The sequence below is a fragment of the Solanum dulcamara genome, chromosome 7, assembly GCF_947179165.1.
Source record: "Solanum dulcamara chromosome 7, daSolDulc1.2, whole genome shotgun sequence".
Lineage (NCBI taxonomy): Eukaryota > Viridiplantae > Streptophyta > Magnoliopsida > Solanales > Solanaceae > Solanum > Solanum dulcamara.
The window spans coordinates 42,252,323-42,273,609 of record NC_077243.1 but is presented as its reverse complement, the minus strand read 5'-3'; the positions used below and the strand labels follow the sequence as shown (position 1 = coordinate 42,273,609).

Here is a 21,287-nt window from a genome sequence, read left to right as displayed (position 1 = left end):
ACAAACTTGACATCAGAGCACAAGGTTCGAGTGTCCTAGGGAGTCTAACATGCCGCGTCGAGTAGAGCCTTGGTCATCGGTGTGAAGCGCCACATCTATGAATAGGATGCTAACTCATGTCCTACGCGTTTCAAAATATGTCTCATCAAGGAGAGGACAGTCAGAAGATTGATCAAAATGGTAGCCTTTCCGCTCCGGTTAACCCCTCTTTAAGTGCCGACATCTCCAATGCAGAGTTCCGTAATGCCATCTTGTTATTGGCTCGAGCAGTGACCGCTCAATTGAATCAACAAACAGTAACTCCTTTGAGCACGAATTTAAAGAAAGGAAAAGGTTAAGCAAGAGGAATGTTAAGAGAGGAAATAAGTCGTCAGAGTATGTCAAAGGGGAAAACAGTTGGCTTGTATAAGAGGGACAATGACGGAAAGGAAAAATCCTACCCTTTGTGTTACTGGTGCGGTAAGAATCATCCAGGGGAGTGCTTGGCCGGTACAAGAAGTTGTTATGGTTGTGGCAAGAGTGGACATAAGAAGAGGGACTGTCCAGTGGCTTCTAGGAAGGGAAGGGAGATTCGCCAGCAGGTTGAGCCCAGTGATTTTTCAGTTTGCCCGACCCAGTAGGGTATTTCATCCGGTATGTTGAAAGCATTTGACTTTGACGTTTATGCATTATTACATCAGGGTACTACTCTATCATTTATTACTCCTCATCTTGCTATGGAATTCATTGTTAGCCTCGATATCTTGTTAGAGCATTGTTTGAACTATACTCTTGTTGGTGTTGGTGTTGTGGCTAAGAGAGTCTATCAAAATTGTCCAGTTTCAGTTTTTCCATAAAATCATCTCCATTGATCTTGTAGAGTGATATGACCGATTTTGATGTTATTCTCAATATGGATTTGGCTTTATGCATGATATGCTTCTATATGTCGTAGGACCCTTATGGTCAAGTTTCAGTTTCCTAATAAGTCAGTCCTAGAATGGAAGGTTAGTAATTCCGCATTTAAGGATCAATTCATCTCAAGCCTTAAAGCTCAAAAAATAATTTCCAAAGGTTGCATCTATCATCTAGTCTAGGTTAGAAATACTAATTCCTGCTCTCGAGTCAGTTTCGATCGTCAATAAGTTCCCGAATTTTTTCCCCGATGACCTCCTAGGTATTCCTCCCGAAAGGAAAATAGACTTTGGTATCGATCTTATCTCTGATACCCAATCTATCTCTATTCATCCTTATCGGATGGCCCGGTAAGACTAAAAGAGTTAAAGGATCAGTTGAAGAATTACGATATGAGAATGTTGTACCATCCAGGAAAAGCGAATGTGGTAGTCGACGCTTTTAGTAGATTGTCTATGAGTAAGTGTTGCCCATGTTGAGGAAGAGAAAAGGGATGTTGGTTCGAGATGTTCACAGATTAGCCCGTTGGTTGTTAGATTGGTTGACTCCAAAGAGGGTGGTGTTATTGTGCAAAATGGTTTCGAATTGTCTCTTATGGCGGATGTTAAGACTAATTAAGATCATGATCCTACTTTGGTTGAGTTAAAGAAAGCAGTCGCTGAAAAAGCCATTGAGACTTTCTCCCAAGGGGGAGATGGTGTTTTGAGATATCAAGGCCAATTATGTGTTCCCGATGTAGATGGCTTAAGGGAAATGATATTGAGTAAAGCCCATAGCTCTCGATATTCCAGTGATTTTTCCTTTTCAGTCTTGATCGCATCATTGAAGGTAGTAGGTGAGTTATGGCAAATGGGGAGAGAGTGGGTGTTCCTTATTGTGATAATTGTGGTTTGCTTATTCCATTTAAGGTTATAGACATGGAAGAAGAGCGAGATGGGATCTTGTTGTGTGCAAAAGATAGGTAAGCATATTGGTGCGCCCTTTGGTAGGAGTTAATGAAAAATGCGGATGTAGAGATGGGTAGGGTAGACATGAAAGATTTTTAAGCAATGTTGCCTCTAAAGGAGCCATAAAGTGGTTAGAATGATAGGCTTGAATGTATGGTTGTATTTATGTGAGTTATTGCAGTAGGTTATGGGTGACTTCTTGTTAAGGGTTTCAAGTAAGTTTATTAGAGTGGTTATAAGACTAGGCTTGAATATGGTGTGGACGGGATGTGGTTGAATGCACGGTGCATTAAGTGTTTCTTGTTTAGGACCCAAGTTAGTGCATGAAGCTATGGAGAAGGCGAGGTTGATTAGAGAAAGATTGAAGACAGCCCAAAGTCGACAAAAGTCCTATTTAGATGTGAAAAGAAGAGAACTTGAATTTGAGGTTAATGATTGAGCTTGCTTGAAAATTTCACCCATGAAGGGTGTGATGCGTTTTGGGAAGAAAGGGAAGCTAAGTCCCCGCTCTGTTGGCCCATATCAGATTTTGAAGCGAATTGGCAAGGTGGCTTATGAGTTGGATTTGCCTTCGAACTTGGCATAGGTACATGCGATGTTTCATGTGTCCTCGTTAAGAATGTTTATTGGTGATCCTAGCTCTATTGTACTTTTGGATAGCATTGAGGTGAAGAAGAGTCTCTCATATAAGGAAGTTCCAGTTGAGATCCTAGACCGGCAAGTTAGGAAGTTGAAGAACAAAGAAGTAGCTACAGTTAAAGTATTATGGAGGAACCAAGAGATTAAGAGTGTTACATGGGAAGTTGAAGCCGATATTATGCAGCAATATTCTCATCTCTTTCCTTCCGTGCCTAGTTGAGGTATTGAATTCCTTCATTGTCTATTCAGCCCAAATCATGTATTTTAGTCATTCTCATGTTTCATATGCATTCGTGTTCATGAAAAGAGTTTTAAAGTCACGTTTTAACTTGAGATTGAATATTCCATGTTTTTAAGCATTTTCGAGATGTTTTACATTTATGTTGGGTTGTTATGTTCCTTTCCCACTCCATGCATGCTAGTTTGAGTCTCATTCGAGGACAAATGTTCCCAAGGGGAGAGATATTCTAAGACCCCGGAAGTTAGAAGTTAGAAATTGAGGTTCAAAAGAAGTTTCTTCGAAAATCTCAGTTTTTTGGCACCAAGTGGCCTTCACGGGCCGTGAAAGGGACCACAAGCCGTGAGGCTCCCTAGTGATCCAGCCTAGTGCAACCTGGATCTTGAGTGAGGACCACGTGAGGAACCATGAGTCGTGGTGGGCACCACAAGCCGTGGTGAACAACCCACTCAGACCCCAGTCAGCCTCTACTCCACGACCCTTCCAGGGGCCATGGATCTCTTCACGGGCCATTATGTAGCTCGTGGAAGGTGAGCCCCTCAGACCCAATTCCAAGTCAAGGACCACCAACACCACCACGGGCCATGGTAAGGTTTACCAACCGTGGTGGGTCCCTCATTCAGATTCAGTTTCAGTTTTAAGTTAGGGCAACCGTGGTGGGTCCCTCGTTCAGATTCAGTTTCAGTTTTAAGTTAGGGTATTTTGGTCATTTTACCTATGCTTCATTAATGAATGTGGATGGTTTTGGGAGTTTATTCTAAACTATTAACTACCCTAAGCCTCATAACCCTCTCATTCTCGACCTCTCTCTCTAAATCAAAATTTTCTCTCTAAAAGTGTGCTCTCCAAGTCTCTGTCTTCCTCAAGTGAATTCTAAGGATTTCTTCAAGGTCAAGCTTCCATTCTTTGCAATTTAGGGCTTCTAAAGGTCAAGGTATGCGGGAATTCATCCTTGGGCCCTTTCAAACATGGAATCCCAAAGATCTCTTCTCAAAATCTCTTACGATTTATTCTTTTAAAAGCCCTAACTTCATGATTTGCATTGGATCCTCCTAATTATGATATATTTCAATGTTATTAGCCTAAGTATGCATAATTCACATGACATTGCATGATTTTAAGATGAATTTCAATGACCTATGTTATATGCTAGTTTCAAGTATGATTTATGAGTTATTGATCATGATTTTCAAGCTATTTCAATGAAAGTTTTATGAATATGTTCAAAGATGCTTCAAGTAAAGAAAGTTATGAATGATGTTTCACTAATGCTATAAACAAAGAAGTTATAGTGCAATAAGGACAATGCTTGCAAAATCAAATTAAAGAAGTTAAAGGTTGTGATGGAATTTTCTCACACATTCATGATGAAGTTATTAGATGAGTTATTCTTATGTTATCTTTATAAAGATGGATTGATATTTATTATTATCTTTCCTAATGATGTTAATGATTATGTTTTCATGAAAGTTTCATTGGGATAATGACTTAGCACCGAGAGGACTTTAAGGTGGGGTTCGGTCCGATATGCCATTGTAGCTACCCAAGAAAATCCTAGTAGCAACCTTAGTCCAAAACTACGTTGCCCACGTAGGTTTAAAGATGTCAATATGGTGAAGCTAGTGGATCCACATATAGCCCAATTAAAGAGAGTACCATGACGGAGTATGCCCTGGCAAGGTAGGCTCCCCCTTTCTCGATGTGGGGATCATCGGATTCCATATAATAACTCTCATGGTCTTAAGTGTCGGTTAAGGTCCTATCCCACATCAGTTAAAGAAATGTTATGAAGTTCTTATGATGATGATGTTTTGATGCATTGACCAATGATTATGATGTTTTAATGTTTTCATGGTTTTACTCATGTTTTAAGATATTGGTCTTGCATCCTATGATTCACATTAATTATGTCATATGTTTATTGTTCATGCATATTTCTCACATACTTAATGCATTACATGTACTAACGCATACTTTTTGCCTACATTGTATCATAATGTAGGGACAGAAGATCATCGCGCACCTCCTATTCGTGAGTAGAGTTGAGCCTAGACAAGTGCTTGTGGTGAGTCCTCGTGCTTTGAGGACAACACTTTATTTTTATTTGCGTCATTTGACTATTACCTTCTCTTCTGTTGTCATGGGTGAGTTAGAAGCTTGTCTTATGCCCCCATCTAGTAGTAGAGGCATGTTGGATGTTTCAAGTCTATGTTGTCTTCTATTCCGTATTTTGAGAGTTATGCTCTATTTTGAGACTTTACTTTCGCTTTCATGATTTAGCTTTCTTGCTTTAAATACCTTATGAATGCTCTTGAATGATATGCTAAGAGGCTTGGTTGGGATCCTCCGGGATTCTAATCACCATGTCACACCTAGAGCCTAGCTTGGGTCATGACAGTTTTATGATGCAGATACAGGTGCACAGGATCATCAACATTTGCTCTGTTGAGATCATACTTCTTTAGTTTTTGGTGAGACCTCCTAGCTTTTGGAGGACTCCATTTCAGTTATGCTTTTCAGTATTAGTAGTTTACTTTGAGGTAGCCGTTGGTCTTGTCCTGGCACCTATCTTTAGTAAGTAGAGGCTTCATGGACACAATTAGACAGTCAGTTCAGTCCTTTCAGTTTGATGTCTTAAACATTATTTCTACTTATATTTCAAATGTTATTTTCAGACAGTGCATGAGATTTACTTAATTGTTTTAAATGCTCATCTTTTAAAGCTTCCGCGGGTATGTTTAGTTTTCCGCTTAGTAGTCAGCCAGGCCAAGGGTTCGCTTAAGACCAAAAATGGTTTTCTAGGGCCGGCCACACCTAGTGTGTAGCGTGAAAGTAACAGCTCATATCGCAGAATCTTAAGCTCTTTGATACAAATATGGGGCCAAAAATGTAAACAAATCTTTTCTGAACAATTTATTCCAAATCTATATAGGAAAAGGTTGAGATTTTTCAGTAACATCTTTGATTCTGACTTTACCTGTTACTTCTTTGTTTGAACGGACATTTGTCGCAGCTTTTTTCTTGCAGACATTCAGGGCAAGGTCACCTGACCGTTGGTGAATACCAACTATTTGGCCTTTATAAACATTAACTCCAGGGCCAATAAACAATTGTCCTCTGTCCTGAGAACTCATGAGCGCGTAGGATGTACTTGTTCCGTCCTCAAATGCAACCTATGATGATATAAGCAAAATCTAGAGTATACTATCATTCTGTTCCATAAAAAGCACAAGCTTCAGAGTACGAGGATCATTGCATCTAATTTTTGCCGTGAAATTGCCCATCAGTTTATTAATGTTTTTAAATAAAATTTTCATATTTAAAAACTAAATAAAACTACGAACAATCACATCTTTTTAAAGTTAAAAAGAAAAAACTTGGACCATCTGCTATTCAAGGATTGCTATTTGCTAAGATGTTAAACCAATTTAAAATTTGATCTTTACTAAGGAGAAGATTGTACCGAAGGTGGAAAATTACCAGTGAACCTAGATCACGAGTAGAAATATCACCAGCCCATGGTCCATAGCTATCAAATATTGTGTTGAGAATTGCTGTGCCTCTAGAAGCTGTCAAGATTGAATTCCGCAATCCAAGAAGACCACGTGTTGGTATTTTATATTTGAGGAAAGTTGTCCCTTCAGACCTAACAGATAAGTTGCATCAGTGTCTTGTATTCAATGAATAAAAATGAAAAAGTACTCTGCAGCTAAAAACTGTGCCTTCCAAAAACGCAAAATAACAGGAAGAATGAATAAATATATAGTGGACAATAAAGCAAGAAGACCAAGAAAAGTTCCCTTTTTCCAGGATGAATCCTCTGATATAACATATCACTAATGAGAATGCTGGATGCCTCCTGGGACAAACATTGAATAAACAAGATTGAAATTGATTCCATGAGCCTAACATCCATATCTGATCACAAACTATGTTGCTCAGACTCTCCTAAAATGTTGCCGTATTGACGTCAGGTCCTCCAAAAATGTACTACCTTTGGAGTATCTGAAACACACCAACTGACACTTTTAAAGAGTCCAAGCAAACATAGATCACAAATATGTGTCATTTTCCTTCATGGTATTCTTTAGCTGAGCTAAAAACATAAACCAAAACAGTTTTTATTGAATAATTATAGAAATAATTATCAGCATTTCCTCTTCTTTTTTTTTTTTTGAGAATGCTAACTTCAAGAATTTAATTTTTTTTTCCCTCACAACAGTGGATCAAAATGGAAATCGGAAGCACATTAATCAAACTCGCAACTTTCAGCACAACTAGCAGCCTGTTTGGATTGACTTATTTTTAAGCAGCTTATAAGTTGAAAACTGCTTATAAGTTTTTAAAAAAAAGTAGGTGCAGGCCTAACTTTTTTTTTTGACTTATAAGCTGTTTTCAACTTATAAACTGCTTACAATAAGTCATCCAAATAAACTCAACTATTTATTGGGGCTTATTTTAAGCACAAAATGACTTTAAGTTGGCCAGTCAAACACTCAAAAAAAGCTGAAAACAGCTTATAAGCCAATCCAAACGGCCTCTAGAACCTTCTTCTGGTTAACAACATACAGTTGTCTCACAAGACAACAAACTGTTGAATTGCCAGATCTAGGTAGGGAGGATCTAATTTTAAGGACTGGTTCTGAAAGCAACGTTTTTAATATATGCTTGGAATGATGTTGGCAAAGAAGAGGTACTTCCCAAACTTCCTGGTGTAAAACTCATGATTCTTAGCAAATATTCACAGTTGGACTTATCTTAACTATCCTGTTACTGCGTGCCATGATGCCAAACCTACCCCACTAAGCTAAGAGTATCTTTTAGCAATTTATCATTCTGAAAAATATCCAGTCATCGTGACAATTTTTACTTACCCAAGCCCTTGCATATCAAACATCTGCCCACGCCTTTTCCCCAGAAGTTCAACCACAGACCCCATATGTTCTTCAGGAACCTCAACAGTAGCAATCTGCAAATATGGAATACAAAAGTCAGGACTAACAATTGATAGAGATTAAACAATACTTTCCTAGTATACAAGTTCAACATATAAGTCCTAGAGAAACAGTACCAGAAAGCAATATTGGACAATCTTCGAGATGTATATAAAAAAAAGGGCAGCACTAAGCTCCCGTAATGCGCGGGTCTGGGGAAGGGCCGGACCAAAGGGAAAATCATGAGACATTACCACAGTGCTACCAAAAATACAACACGAATAACATATTGAAAATGATCCCAACTTATGCGCAATATCCATTTCGTCCAGTTATTATACACAAACAAACTCAGTCAATGATTACCTCATAAGGTTCCAGCAATTTGTCACCCTCTTTCTTATTTATCACTTTAGGAGGTCCCACCATGAACTCGTATCCTTCCCTTCGCCTGAACATTTCAGATTTTTAGTATGAATAAGATAGTATGGTCTGGGGTATGTGATAGAATTTTCTTACATGTTCTCTATCAGGATGGTAATATGCAAAGTACCACGTCCACTGACAATGAATGTATCTGCAGTTTCACCATCTTCAACTTTCATTGCCAGATTTCTTTCCAGCTCACGGTACAACCGGTCTCTTAGGTTTCGACTAGTAACATACTTTCCCTGAAAAATGTTTTAAATAATTTCCCATGAAAGCAAGTAAGTTCTAACTGTGAAATAGTCTTCATCTAAACTACACATAAAATTGTTCAAAATCACTTCCCATGAAAGCAAGCATGTTCTATCCGTGGTAAAGGTGACAAAATACTCTTCAATTAACCCAAGCATTGTCCTCAAATTCAGTTTCAGCACAGAATGTGCAATCTATCATGTTCTCAGGTCTCAATTGCTATCTACATGAGAGCTGGTTTGAAGCTTAAAAGGAAAATTACGCACCGAGAAAGAAAAAAGATTATGTGTGTATATTGAATAGTGTATGACAAATGAAACAAAGCTATGGGCAGCAAAAAGTTTGGCATAACTTCAGCTAGAATAGCTTCCAGTATTTACCATATCACCATTAATAAATAAAACAGAATTGTTTGTTGAATGTTTACTCATTTTTGGGACCAACAGCAGGGGTTTCTAATGTTTGATTCCAGTTTCTCCATATAATTTAAGTATTTAACATAAATAGATTTTGGATTTTAAATCTTGTTAACTTAAAGACTTCTGCTTTATATTAACGGAAAAGGGCCTAAAATGCCCCTCGACTATTTGAATTGGTACAAAACTACCCTTCATCCACCTTTCGTCCCCTAAATACCCCTGACGTCAACCTTTTGGCTCAAAAATACCCTTATTTCTAATGGGCCACACTCATAAGGTGGATGGAGGGCAATATTGTACCAAATCCCATAGTTCAAGGGCATTTTAGGCCCTTCTCCGTTAAAATAATACTTAATATAATCTGGGTTCCAATAGTAAATTAAAAATAAAAAAAGTTATCTACTCCCTACACTCACCTCCCCCCCCCCCCCCACTCCCACTCTATCACTTCCTTCCTCTTCCATTTTTTTTCTTCTTGGATTTTGTCCACCATTTTAAATTTTAGTTTCTTTCTACTTATGACAATACAAGGGGAAAAAAGGAGGAAAATAACAATGACATTTATACAGAAATAATTAGTTCGATGGAAGATGATTTAATTAAGCAACTATATATGTATACTGCATTTTTCTTTTGTGTGTACCAAACAATTTAAAATAAAAGAAATGAAAATAATATTTTCTCCTATTCTCACCCCTACCATGATAATAATAAAATTAAAAGAGTATGAACATGTAAGTTCATTTCAAGTTTGAGTTCGTGATATCTTAATTAAGAATAGGAGATTTAAAAAAAGTGAATGAACAAGACAATTGTATGCCTATCATGAGGTCTTTTCTTGTAGTTGGTGCAGTCATAAGTTTTTTAACGATTCATTCCCAGAAGGATGGGTTAGTTCGGTTTGAGTGTTCATCGATCGGGTGGATCTATATGCTTTGGGGTGGTGAGACGAGGTGTAGCGCAGTCTGGTCAGCGCATCTGTTTTGGGTACAGAGGGCCATAGGTTCGAATCTTGTCACCTTGATGTGGATACGGTAGCCTTCTCCGTGGTTGGACAGTAAAGAATCTGGAGTGATTAATAAAGAAAATATTGCAGAATCAAAAGTGGCCCTAGTTTACGGTCAGATGAATGAACCGCCGGGAGCTCGTAGCAATGAAGGCAATAATAAAATACAAAAGTTGTCGTCAATAAGGCAGGGATCATCAAAACACCAAACCATCTAATGTAAAGACGATTTTCAATGCTAGTTATCCAGTTAAAAAAGCGACCCCATAATTGATAGAAAAGTTTATATTAATAAAAAATAATTATATTTTATAGATGGACAATCAGACGGAGCTACTATGAGTTTTAGTTGGATCCCCAGTTATGAGTTGGGTTATAATAAAGTTGGGGTTGATTTAAAAAGGCCAATAGGAAGATATCATGAAATTAATAATTTTTTAATATTATTTTCAAGCGTATTGGGTCAAAATATGAATCATACGTGATTTTTATTATTTATTTGAGAAAGGGTTAAAATTTGGACCAATCAAATTAGGCAACATAATAAATAAATATTTCATGATTTTACTTTAGGGAAAGTGTTTAAAATAAGGGCAAATATGAGCCAAAGAATTAATATTGAGGGTATTTTTGAGCCAAAAGAATGACGTCAGGAGTATTTGAGGGTCGAAATGTGGATGAAGGGTAGTTTTGCACTAATTGAAATAGTTGAGGGACATTTTAGGCCCATACGGAGAATGGCCTATAATATTTCATGATTTTACTTTAGGGAAAGTGTTTAAAATAAGGGCAAATATGAGCCAAAGAATTAATATTGAGGGTATTTTTGAGCCAAAAGAATGACGTCAGGAGTATTTAAGGGTCGAAATGTGGATGAGGGTAGTTTTGCACTAATTGAAATAGTTGAGGGACATTTTAGGCCCATACGGAGAATGGCCTATAATGCCCCTCAACTATTTGAATTGGTACAAAATTATCCATCGTCTACCTTTAGGCCCCCAAATACCCCAGACGTCAACCTTTTGACTAAAAAATATCCTTATTTCTAACTGCCCACACTTATATGGTGGATAAAGGGCAATATTGTACTAAATCTCATAGTTTAAGGGCATTTTAGGCCTTTTTTCGTTAAAATAATTTGAAATTACTTAATATATGGGCTTATATGATTGACCTGATTTTGGGTTCCATCGTTAATTAAAAACCAAAAAAGGGGTTAGTCCTCTACTCCCTGCACACACACACACACACACACACACACACACTTCCTCTCTCTTCCATCTTTTTTCTTCTTGGATCTTATCCACCATTTTAAATTTAAATTTTTTTTCAACTAATATCAAAACAAAGGGAGAAAAAAATGAGGAAAATAACGACGACACTCATATAGAAATAGTAAGTTTACTAAAAGATGATTAAATTAAGCAATTATGTACGTATATTGCATTTTTCTTTTGTGTGTATCGAAAATTCAAAGTAAAAAATAATCTTTTCATATTACAAATTAAAAGAATATGAACATGTAATTAGTTCATTTTAAATTTGAGTCCTTGATATCCTAATTAAAAATAAGAGATTAAAAAAAAGAATAAAAAAAGGGAATGAACAAGATAATTGGATATTTGATAGAAAATTTTATATTAATAAAAAATAATAATCTTTTCTCAGATAGACAATCAGACGGGGCGAGTATGGATTTTAGTTGAATTTTTAATTATGAGTTAGGTTATAATAAATTGAGGATTGATTTAAAATAGGTCAATAGGAAGATATCATGCAATTAATAATTTTTTTAATATTATCTTCAAGTGTATCAAAATATGAATAATATGTGGTTTTATTATTTATTTGAGAAGGGTTTAAATTTGGACCAATAGATTAGGCAATATAATAAATAAATATTTAATGATTTTACTTAAAGAGAGTTGTTAAAAATAAGGGCAAATATGAACCAAAGAGTTAATATCGAGAGTATTTTTGAGCCAAAAGATTGACGTCGGGGGTATTTTGGAACCGAAAGGTGGATGGAGGATAGTTTTGTACCAATTCAAATAGTTAAGAAACATTTTAGACCCTTCACCGAATAAAATATTAGAATAGTGGTTGAAAAGTTGCTTTTATATAGAAAACATCACTTCAAAGTTAAAAATTGAATAGTTACGAATTTGATTGATTGAAAGCTGTGAAAATTGTGTGTAATATATACTAGAAGAATTGTGGTGTTGAACATTTTGGAAGTTCCAAATAGAAAGACTGTCATAGAAATTGAATCTGAGCTTCAATATTCAGGATTTCTTCTTCTTTTTTTAAGGCAGCAGCAAACATTAGAATTTGGAGAAAGGAGTGCAGAATACGACATCTACACGTCCTTAAGTCTGCTGATGCATTTTACAGCCGCACAACCTAGGCAGGAGCCCCGCTATTAATATTGTTCACTTTGTGTTTAGGCTTGTACAGCGTTGCATGGCTTTAAAACACACCAACATGGCCTAACCTAAGGTATTTTTTGATGTGGAATTCACTTAGAGTTTCACATCATGCTGTAATTGATTCCATATGTAACAACCCAACATACTATTGATATTGTCTTCTTTGGGCCTAACCTCGCACGGCTTCAAAAGGTGTCTCTGTGGTCTAATACTTGTTTCCCTTGTATATCCAGCATCTCCTTCTCTTTGTGGATGTGGGATTTCTCTAAATTGTTAGATACATCCCCTCTTAAGGACTCCGTTTCCTCGTCGAAATTCTTCGACTTTCGTCCAAGGTTATATACGAAGCAACTTTATAATAGATCACTCCACTCGTGTTATTGTCGAGTTTGGGCTTATATCTACATGACTTTAAACAGAGCATCAGAGTTTGAGGAATTTGTCAATGTACAATTTCACTATAGTACTACATACACCTCCCTTGGAAACTCAACATCTTCCTTGAGATTTGGCCCACCATAAAAAAGATTGCACACAAGTAGCTCTAACACCACATGTAACAACCCAGCTCACTAGTCATATTATCTACATTGACCTTCAACTTGCACAATTTTAAAACGTGTTACTAGGATCTACGGCTTGCTTCCTTATATACCCGGCATGTCTTTGGTGTTTTCCCGATGTGAGATTTGCTTAAAGTGTTGCATTGTAACGAAGAGAAGAGGAAGATGACCTTGTGTTTGTCCCACCTCTCCACTTCTCACCTTAAAAAAAAAAAGGAAAAGGCATAAGTACCCCATTGAACTAAGGCTGGATTTTCAGTTACACGTCCAAACCTTTAGAGGATTATTCGCCCCTAGACTATCTTGTAGTGGAATTATTACCCCTAAGTTATGATGTGGCAAAGAGAGTTTATTACAGTCTCCAAAATAGTGAAAAACAAACAAAATGTGAAAAAAATACTTTTATTAACATTTCTTATTAAATATATGTTTTCCTACTTTCTTTACTTTTTCTTTTTTTTTTCTTCTCTACTTTTCTTTTCTTTTCTTCTCTCCTCCATCACCACCCTCTCCGGTGCCGCCACCACCACAAGCTACCATCCTTCCAACAGATCTTCCACTACTTGCTCCAACACCTCCTAAACATCCCCTTAAAAGCACTTGACAGCCAACCATTGATAGGGTCGAATAAAGACTAAAGCATTTAGGTCCATAATTGAAGAGGAATCCAATGAGCATTAAATAAATGAGACTTCAGATTTAGAGAAACCAAACATGAGGTAACTTCAAAAGAATGAGTGAAGGCTTAAACAACGTCAATCATCATCTTTGATGATGAAAACTGTGGGACTCCATTTAGTAGACTTCTCTATTCTTTGTTTCTTCTTGGATGGAACTGTAGTTGAAGTCGATAGATCAATGATGTCCTTCCGATTGACGGAGTAACCATTTGCATTGTCTCCACTATCATCGTCGTCAAAGAGACTTTCCAGTTTTTCTTTTTCAAACCTGCTCCCATTTCGAGTCTAGAAAAAACGTCTATAGTAGGTTTCCTCTTATCTACTGCATTACAACTTATTGGACTATTCAAGAAGGGATTTTCCTGATTATGTTGTATGTTTCTGCAATTTCTTTGCATTCACCGGAGATAATCATATCAAAAATGAAATTTGAAAATATAATTTGAAATAGAGCTTCTTTAGTCTATAGTTGAAAGAAGTCCATAGAAGCCTACTGAGACATTTAAATTTAGATCGAAGCAACGGACAAGTGCAATTGGGGAGAGACTCACAGTCCATTAGCTTTAGTAAGTGAATTTCTTTGTAATGAATCTTGTAAGGGTGAATTCAAAGTTGGTCCGTTATTTCTCTGGTGGTTGTAGATAAAGGTGATAAAGTTAGCCCATGAAAACATAACTCATCTAAGTTTGGGTTGGTTATTGACCCGCCCATTTATTAGCTTAGTCCATTTCAGCCCATAAAAAGTTAGGTTGATATGTTGCCAAATTGACCCATAAGAAATCTTGTCAAAATATTTTTTGTTTGATGTGTTATATAGCCATAATAAAGAAAAAAAATAGTTTTATTAGGTACTAAAATATTACTCCCTCCCTTCTAATTTGTGTTTGTCTTACTTTCCTTTTTAGTCCATTTCAAAAATAATGTCTTTTCTTTTTTGGCAATCTGTCATAATTTCCACATGACATGTTTAAGACCAAAAGATTAAAGGACATTTTGATACATTTTCCGTATCATTAGTTTAAGACCAAAGATACAAAATCTTTTTTACTTTCTTAAACACTATGTCAAGTCAAACCATACAAACAAATTGAAACGGAGGAGTACAAAAGAACAAATGAAGCAATTAGAATTTAATAAGAAATTGGGCGGGCTGGACTATGACTGGGTAACTCAGCTCATTTTGACCTGCTCAAATTCAGCTCAACCCACCCATCTGACACCTCTATTAGTGGAGGGGTGGTGGATGGTTGAGGAAGAAAGAAATTAAGAGAAAAAACGTGAAAAATAAATAAATTAAGTGGTTACTACGTGTCACCACTTATATCAGATCTAGTTATGGCATTGGCATAATACATAAGTGTACCCTTTAACTTGGCTTCAAATGGTATTTATTTCCTCCAACTTTGTGTGTGCACAAGTAGATACTTAAATTTGTATACCTTTGATGCCTTAGAGGAATTCCGAGAGAATGAGAGGAAATTGGGTAGGTTTGAAGGGTTTGGGTAGTAATAGGACGTCCAATTTATCCCAAAACGGCGTAGTTTAGGAGTTAAAAGAATGGGAAATGTCCAAAATAAAAGTTGAACACTGTGTTTTGGACGGCAAAAGGCGACAAAAGGCGGCAAGGGTCTGCCTCGCCACAAGGCGAGGTGAGCAGCAAGGCGCTCGCCTTTTTGAAGTGTGGTGCCAATTAACACCAAGAAATTAAAATATTTAATTGCATATATAAATAATAATAATCTCAATAGCAATAGCATATTAGATATTCATACTAAAAGTTTAGAACTTGAATGAGAAAAAAACAGAAGAAAAGTCAAAACAATGAGATAAAAAAGAGATAGAAGTAACTCTAAAGCCTGAAGAAGAAGGAAAAAGAAATGGAGGAAGATCGGAAGAAGAAAAGAGGAAGAAATTAGAAGAAAAGAAGAAATGCATCTTGGTTGGACCTGTACTAGTCCGAGAAGTGAGAGCACCAGGTTGGAAGATGCTCACCACGCCCACAGGCTCGGCCGAACCGAGCCGCCCAGGCCGCAAGCGACAAAGAGGCAGATTCTCAGACTGAAGAAGCGGTGGTTTTCATATCTTCGTTGAAAGATCTCGCGCAATCTAGGTTTGATCTCGTCCTTCCCTGAAATGGAACTTTCATGCTGGATCAAGAACTAGCATAAAAGTCGATCTATTACGATCGCAACTCCAGTCCAGGCAAACCTAGACTTTGAACATGTGCAAGTTTCCATCCTGATGGAGTCGTCAGAAAAGTTTGGCTGGTCTCCGAAGAAGTCTAGTCAAGTCGACTGGTTGGAGTCTCAGACGCAGTCTAAGGGTACAACTATAAAAAATTTGAAAGAAAACTGTAAAATTACCTTTTAACTTAAATTGGTCACCTTTTTTTAAGAAAATACAAAAGGCGACGCCTTGCTTACCTTTGTTGCCTTTCTACTTTGTCACCATGGCGTCGCCTTTTGAAGATCGCCTCGCCATAAAGCTAATAGGCGATGAAGGATCGCCTCGCCTCTGGCCATTGGCAAGAGGTAATCGCCTTTCACAACATTGGTTGAACAAGTAGACACACGTGTCCTACATGGCTTTTTACGTTAGATACACTCAAACTGATTTATATTATGCCATTAAGGATGTGTGTGTCTACTTGTTCAACTTTATACAAGTTATAGTGTCCACTTGTGCACACCCAACGTTGGAGGGCATAAATGCCAGCTAAAGCCAAGTTAAAGGGCACATTTATGTATTATGCTTATGGTATTTCAAGATGGCATTTATTCCAAGTCAAAAAAGTTTGGGGTAACAAGAACCCACAAAGGTCAGGTGTGTAACAGAACCCGAGTTCAGGAGGTACTTCTGCCTTTTCCCAAAGGAAAAAAGAAAGGATCTAGATGACAAAAAAATAACCAAATAAAGAAGAGAGCCTGCTTTAAAAATGCCTTTGTAAGACGAAAAAATATACATTTAAAGAAGCAATGCATTTTTCAGACCTTTGAGAACAAAAGTCAACTCAATAGTTTGTCCCTTCCATGGTATGAAAAACATGTAAAAAAAGATGTTTCTAAATAGTGATTTACCTCACGGCCAACAAAGGGGGAAGTATTGACTGAAAATGACATTTTCACTGTAGGTTCTTCAACCTTGATTGAAGGTAATGGTTTTCCCTCGCTTTTGTCAGCGATAGTCTCTCCAATCTAAGTTTACAAAAGAACAGTGGTTCAGAAACAGCTTTGCATCATATGTTTGCAATGATCTCAAATGAAAAGTAACGTATATAAACCAACCAACCAACCAACGTATTCAGTTTTATCATACCTGAATATCATCGATGCCACACACCGCACAAATATCTCCAGCTTCTACAGTTTCAGCAGGAACTCTACTGAATTTCTCATACACAAATAACTCACTTACTCTGCCGAATCTGCATTCGTCTTCAGATGTACATATCTGAAAATTTAAACATTAAACAGAAGGGTAAGACGTTATTGTATAACTCGTCAAGAAAAGAAATTGAAAACTAAAAGAGCACACTTTTCACATATATAGGACTAGCATGTATAACAAGTTCCATGAAAAGAATGAAATTTCATAAAATTATCATCTCAAAAGGTTTGATAAGCTAATAAGGCAAGCAACAGTCTTAGTCGCGTTTAGTCGACACTAATATACGAGGTCCTAAGATCAGCACCTGAGGTTTATATGTTAGTGGAATTATACATCAATCAGAGCATAAGATCAAAGAAGAATCCTAGCATTTGATCTTATATTCTCAGCTTCTCAACCTAAAATTGACAATTAGAGGTGGAAGAATGGATGGAGACTCATGACTTGCGTTCAGTCAGCGACGAAGAGTGGTTTGTCATCTGTCAGATCAACTACAATGCTCTTAACTTAGAATATACGCATCAATCAAGCTATAGAAAACATTGCTTTTGGCTACTAGAGAACTTCCATTGGAGAGGTTAAATCTCTCTTGATAAGTGTGTGAGCTTGTAAACACAATACATACACATACACTGCTTGTATATGGGAGATTTTCCCATTATTGATTAAATTAATTACCTTGTCAAAAAAATGTGTATTAAGTGTGTGGACGTCTTCTTTGATCTCACAGTAAAACAAGAAAGGTTAGACTAGAATTTTTGGAACTTAGAACTTTGTTCATGTGCGATAACCTAGCCTTCCCATAATGAAGAAGATTAGTTCGTTATCTCAACTGTTAAGGCACCTAACATAGAGACATAACCATCTATCAAGTGAGAGAAAGACTTCCTTTTATGCATGTTACTAACATAGGAGGAACTAAAAATCTCTTGGTAAGCCTCTTCAGTAAAAACCTTTCTTGATAAGCCTCTTAAAAAATAATATCTCTTGATAAGCATGTATGACTGTGATAATTATAATGTGCATACAGAATCACACCCTTTTTTACGGTCATATATATATTTCTTGTTATCAGAAGGAAATTCTATATCTTGTACAATTTGGTGAGTGAGTAAAATTATGTTGCATCCTTGCAACAGATCCCTTGCATGAGCATAATTAAACACTGCAGGCAAGCAGTAAGACGGTATAGAAGTCGATTTGAGCTCCATTAGTAGGACAAACTGATCTAGAAGGTACTCATTCAAGAAAAATACTTCAACTGATAACATCTCAAGCAATTGAATGTAGTGTGTATAAACAGGAACAACAGAAGTTTGCAAGGGAATAAAGAAGACTGATATAAGAGCTTTCATAGGATAAATAACCCCAAATGAAAGAAGATAGTATGACCTACCTTCACATCCATTCCCCTGCGCAGACTTCCAGCATGCACACGTCCAACAGCTATGCGCCCTTTATGTTCTTCATAGTCAATATTTGTAGCCTATAATGTTTATTGATCAGTTAGATAAGAAAATACATAACTATGGCTCCTTTTAAGAAGAACTACAAAGTACTTAGTGGTGCAGCAGAGACAACATCTGAGTTAGCATTGTCACCACTCTAAGATCTTACATACAGATGATGTTTCAGCACTGGACTGTTAACCTACAAGGCTGATACTTCATACACTTTTGACAAGCTGTCGACATTGCTATTGAAACTCCCTCTTGATTACAGAAATCAGTATTACTAGAAGTCATTTTATTTATTTTTCCTGTGTAGCAGTGCTTAAGGTGTTTTCCAATGCTTCAACTGTTTCCAAAGCCTTCCGACATTTCCCCACAACAAAGAGCTTCCAGAATACATCTCGATGCCAGCAACCATTACACAAGGAACAAATTTGCATCTTTTAAAGACAACCATTAAAAGAAAATAAAGATGGTTTACTGCATAAAAAATACACAGACCAGCAGCTTTATCATAGGCTATGTAAAAGAGGAAAGGTGAAGAAAGAACTAACAAGCATTTGAAGTGCACCATCTTTATTAATCTTGGGTCCTGGAATACATCTAATGACGGCCTCAAATAATGGGCCAAGATCCTCACCCAAATTTTCAGGTGATAGTCCTGCCTTTCCCTTGATGCCACTGGCATATATTACCTGAAAATCACACTGCAAAAAAGAGGATAATGAGATAGAGATCAAAATCAATGTCTTATCTCAGGTACCAACAATCCCAGAAAGCTCAATTGGTTAACAGTGGACCTTAATGCTAACAACTGGCAGGCATCTTTAATTAAGAAATGTCTCTTTCAAGAATACTAAAACAACTCCAGAGAATATTTTTATGTTCATTGTACAACTCTCAAATGATGATAAAAATTTTGACATCTACTTTATCTCATTATCTGCTGTTTTTTGTGTGAGACTAGTTGTAGTTCCATATGTGTATCTGTTTAACATTATACCAAGGGTTTATATATGTCACAAAATCTGAGCAAGAGTATGTAGAGCTATTGCTTTGTTTCTTCTTTTTTTTCTAAATACTTATTTCTTTAGTTTTACGCTGAAAAGCAGATGGCAAGAAATGTACCTGTTCGTCCGTTGCATTTAGTTCAATGAAGAGTTCAAATGTAGAGTTAACAACAAACTCTGGACGAGCAGAAGGTCTATCAATTTTATTGACTACAACAACTACAGCATGGCCAAACTCCAGAGCCTTCTTCAAGACAAATCTTGTCTGTGGCATTGGACCCTCGACAGAATCTACCTAAAAATATACAGAAAAAACCTTTTAGCAGGATGAATCCAAAAAGAACACAGTTAAAGTGGCTATCAAAAAAACCAAAAATAGAAGAGACCATGATAGTTGGTTTTATGTGAAGAGAATGCATCAGGAAAATAATACACAGAGACAATGAATACTTAGGCATAAATAGCAAAACAGCAGAAACTCTACCATTAGAGAAAAAGCATTCTAGAATATAACCAAAGTCCAAAAGAAAAGGGCTACAATGCGACTATAAATGGTACTGAAAGATAATATATTAAAACGATGTGTACAACAGAAGGAAACACTATAATATTGCTGGGCTCATAAAATGGAAGCAAACAGTTCCATCAACTCAAAAAATAAAACTGTGAAGCATGGACTAGATATTTGTAATCACGTACTTCTTTTATTATTGCTTAATGTGAAACTGCAAAGGTGTATCACAGATGAAAGCACTATACTAATATTTATGGCAGTCACCAACTTTGTACTACCCCAAATATAAGTATATAACCAGAGGAGGACCCGCGTGGAAGGGTGGGGGTGCACATGCGCCTGTTAACTTCGGAAAAATTATGTATATATATGTGTATATACCTTGTGAAACCAATATTTTTTTTGTGCACCCTAACAAAGGAAAGTAGGTTGGAGCACATTGGGTGCAGCAGTTGCTTCCCTTAGTTGTGGCCCGGGATCGGATCCCAAATGTTCCTTTTCTATAGTTTTTTTGTTTAAATTTAAATGGCTTATAGTAGCAATGTTAAACACCTAATTTTACACCTATTTTCAGGAAACAATAAGCACAAATGAGAGAGCCGAGAATCAAACCTGCAACAATACATACATTTTGCACAAGCTTAACCACTGAGCTATCTCTCTCAATTGTTTAAATGGTGTTAAAGTTCAATTATTAGTGTAGAACCATATTTGACCTATATACTTGTGTTTTCAACACTGCTCACACTACCAGTGACCAGCCCGACACGGAACTATCGCTCTGCCATGATTGGAAGTTTGTTAGCGTTTATGCTAATATAATTGTCCCCCATCGTCTCTTCAAATCCTGGAACTGTCTCGGATTTTCACCAAAGGCACGTGGCCAAATTTCTATTACCTAACCATATAAAATGTTTCAAACTAAAGTAAAAGAAATAATGTATTACTTACGAAATCAACCTCATACCAGAAGTCCACCAGCCACTTAAAATCTTTATCTACCACAACAAATTGAATTGTACATCAAAGTCTCAAATAATTCTTTGATGTAAATTCCTAATATAAAACGGGTTGAAAGGAGAGGTGTTTCATTTCTTTACCAAGTGATTTAACATTCAAACCTCACTAGTCATATAGATTTAATGTTGAAAAAAAAACATATTATTAGGATTAACCGATTAAGGGGTTCGCTAAATTAGTTAAAGCACAAGTTATTGAGTCAAACTCGGAACCCACCTGGATAAAAAAGAAAAAAGAAAAGGGCAAAGTAGATAATTCATTGCTCAAAGTAAAAGCAAAGAGATCATTGATTAGTCAGCTACCAACCCCAATTATTAATCTGCATTTAATAATTTGAGCGATCTTGAACTACCTTGCTGCAAATTAAACTACTAATGAATATTTTTGGGGTCTGATAAACTACAATTAACATTTTAAGCAGTTCTAAACCTACATTTCATCAAATTGATCTCCTCTCTTTCATGTCAAGTGATCCAAA

At 36.6% G+C, this 21,287-nt stretch overlaps 1 protein-coding gene and 1 non-coding gene across 4 annotated transcripts in view; one reads left to right on the top strand and one right to left on the bottom strand.

Annotated features, from left to right (window-relative positions):
* LOC129895737 (putative elongation factor TypA-like SVR3, chloroplastic) overlaps positions 1-21,287 on the bottom strand; it is a 37,575-nt gene that overhangs the window by 14,339 nt on the left and 1,949 nt on the right. For 2 of the 3 annotated variants that reach the window (XM_055971493.1, XM_055971494.1), the window contains exons 4-13: positions 19,394-19,570; positions 18,820-18,972; positions 18,211-18,300; positions 16,743-16,877; positions 16,505-16,621; positions 8,172-8,323; positions 8,019-8,103; positions 7,593-7,687; positions 6,199-6,364; positions 5,696-5,891 (exon numbers count right to left, since the gene is read on the bottom strand). In XM_055971493.1, the coding sequence (XP_055827468.1) occupies positions 5,696-5,891; positions 6,199-6,364; positions 7,593-7,687; positions 8,019-8,103; positions 8,172-8,323; positions 16,505-16,621; positions 16,743-16,877; positions 18,211-18,300; positions 18,820-18,972; positions 19,394-19,570 (1,366 nt within the window). The remainder of the gene's footprint in view (positions 1-5,695; positions 5,892-6,198; positions 6,365-7,592; positions 7,688-8,018; positions 8,104-8,171; positions 8,324-16,504; positions 16,622-16,742; positions 16,878-18,210; positions 18,301-18,819; positions 18,973-19,393; positions 19,571-21,287) is intronic. The other variant, XM_055971495.1, reaches the window with a different exon arrangement.
* On the top strand, positions 9,699-9,773 carry TRNAP-UGG (transfer RNA proline (anticodon UGG)). Its single transcript has one exon. It is a non-coding gene; the product is annotated as a tRNA-Pro (tRNA).